Source organism: Fragaria vesca, linkage group LG1 (genome assembly GCF_000184155.1).
Source record: "Fragaria vesca subsp. vesca linkage group LG1, FraVesHawaii_1.0, whole genome shotgun sequence".
In the NCBI taxonomy this organism is placed as follows: Eukaryota; Viridiplantae; Streptophyta; class Magnoliopsida; order Rosales; family Rosaceae; genus Fragaria; species Fragaria vesca.
The window spans coordinates 12088183-12090305 of NC_020491.1; the positions used below are offsets into that span (position 1 = coordinate 12088183).

A 2123-nucleotide genomic window follows, 5' to 3' on the forward strand; every position below is an offset into this window, starting at 1 on the left:
GAGAGAGAGAGAGAACCTGAAGATGTCGCTTCATTGATGTGAATGCCACACTTGTACACTTCGCCAGTTTCAAACAATTTAAAACTGGCACTTTCTCCAATGAAAGGCAATTTGTAGCGTACACTTTTACATGAGACGGAAGCTTTGGCAATCTTTGAAGGTTATGGCAACTAACCAAACTCAGAAGTTGAAGCTTGTAAAGTTTACTGAGGCTCTGAGGAAGGCTAACAAATTGGTTACCTACTAGATATAACTTTATTAAAGAGGACAGACAGCCCATATCATCGGGGATGGCTCGTTCCAAAAGATTGCAGTGCGACAAATCCAATAGTGTTAAAGAATGTAAACCAGCAAAGGAAGGCAGCAACTTAGATATCGGTAGTCTTGTACATCCATAAAAGTCCAATTTTTTGAGATTCTTAAGACCCATGCATGAAGGCAGTTCTCTCAGGGCAGTTCCATTCACATAAAGCACTTCCAGAACCTCTAAATGACCGAAGTCTTCCGGTAACTTCTCAAGCTTCGAGCAATCTCTAAGATCAAGAAATTTCAGTGATTTTAAGCCAGATACACTGCTTGGAAGAAGCCTAAGGTTTTTGCAACCTTTCAAGTACATCCAAGTAAGTCTTCTAAGAAATCCAACGGATGAATCAACCTCATACAGCTGTATACAACCTTCAAAATCCAATAGTTCGAGATTTGGACAACCACTGAAGTCGGGGGTCGTGCAAAGATTTAAAGAGTGACGGAGGTGGATGTGTTTCAAACTTTTTAACTGCTGTAAAAACATATATAGCAAAATCAGCTTACATTATTCAACATATTTGTAGGTTATAACTTATAAAACGTTAAAATGTAGTAATAGAATACCTTTTTACCCTCCCACAGATATTCAATTTGGCTATGGCACATTTCAAGTATTCGTAAGTTCTCTAGGCTGATAACTGATACCAAAGATTGTAGAGGACATTTTCACCAGATGAGAATACGTAACTCACTTGAAAGATACTCGAGACCATCAGAGAGGTGCACAATATTAAAAGAACGACTAAATATCAGTGTTCTCAAATTTGTCATCATTGAAAAGGATTTTCCAGGCAAGTGCAATTCTGTTTCTGCACCTTTCGTTTCACCCAGAACTATGTCTCTTTTTTTTTTTTTTTTTTTTTTGTAAGAACTATGCTTTTTACTGCCTCTGTTCCCTAATAAACATAAATAGAGAATAATCAAGCTCCGGACCTTGTTATATAAAATGCAATCGCAATTTTTGTAAAAGAAAAATGCAATAGAAACTAAACTCATTGTTGGAGGAAGTTTCTCACTCGATTTTTTTCCAGGACGCGAATGACGTCATCTTCAAGGCACAACCTACTTCGCTTGCCTGGCTCATCAGGAGATTCTCGGCGAACAATTTCAAGGCCCATTTCTCTGAGCAAATCATGCATTTCTAAAATGCCAGCATCTGAAATAGTTAAGAGAGATCTCTTCGCAAGTACATCAATTCCAATAGTTGCAGCAAAGACACATGTGTCCAGTAACTGCATTACTTTATGTTTGTTGTACCCAATGTGAAAACATGCAATGTCTAGGAAGATATTCTTCTCATGGTCATCTAGACCGTCATAACTTATTTTAAGTGCCTCAAAAATTTCAGCATCACCAACTTTTCTCAATTTTGCCAACGCACTCTCCCACGCAGGTATATCTCTCCCATGCAAAAAAGAACCCAAGACTTTAAGAGCTAGAGGGAGACCTTTGGCATACTTCACAACTTGATTAGACAAATCACGGTAGCTTTGCTCAGGGTAACCTTTTCTGAAGGCGTGCTGGAAAAAAAGCTGAAGAGCTTCATCTGTATTTAGAACCTGGACCTCAGATCTTCTCACCACTCCATGTTTAACTAACGGGTGAGCATCTCTAGTTGTAATGATAACTACACTTCCAAAACCATACCAATCTTCCTTTCCAGCCAAATAGTCCAACTGGTCTGAATGATTGACATCATCAAGAACGAGAAGCACCTTTCTCGGACGTAGAAATCTTCTTATCTTCGTGGCTCCTTCATCAAAATCCCACACGTCAATCTCTCTCCCCAGCATCTTAGAAATAAGTTTCTTTTGTAA

General features: G+C 38.7%; 1 protein-coding gene across 1 annotated transcript in view; it reads right to left on the minus strand.

Annotated features, from left to right (window-relative positions):
• The window catches only part of LOC101311227 (TMV resistance protein N-like), a 2973-nt gene extending 874 nt beyond the window's left edge, over positions 1-2099 (minus strand). Inside the window, exons 1-2 of the mRNA XM_004289223.1 lie at positions 1323-2099; positions 274-778 (exon numbers count right to left, since the gene is read on the minus strand). Of these exons, the coding sequence (XP_004289271.1) occupies positions 274-778; positions 1323-2099 (1282 nt within the window). The remainder of the gene's footprint in view (positions 1-273; positions 779-1322) is intronic.
• Between the last annotated feature and the right edge of the window lie 24 nt (positions 2100-2123).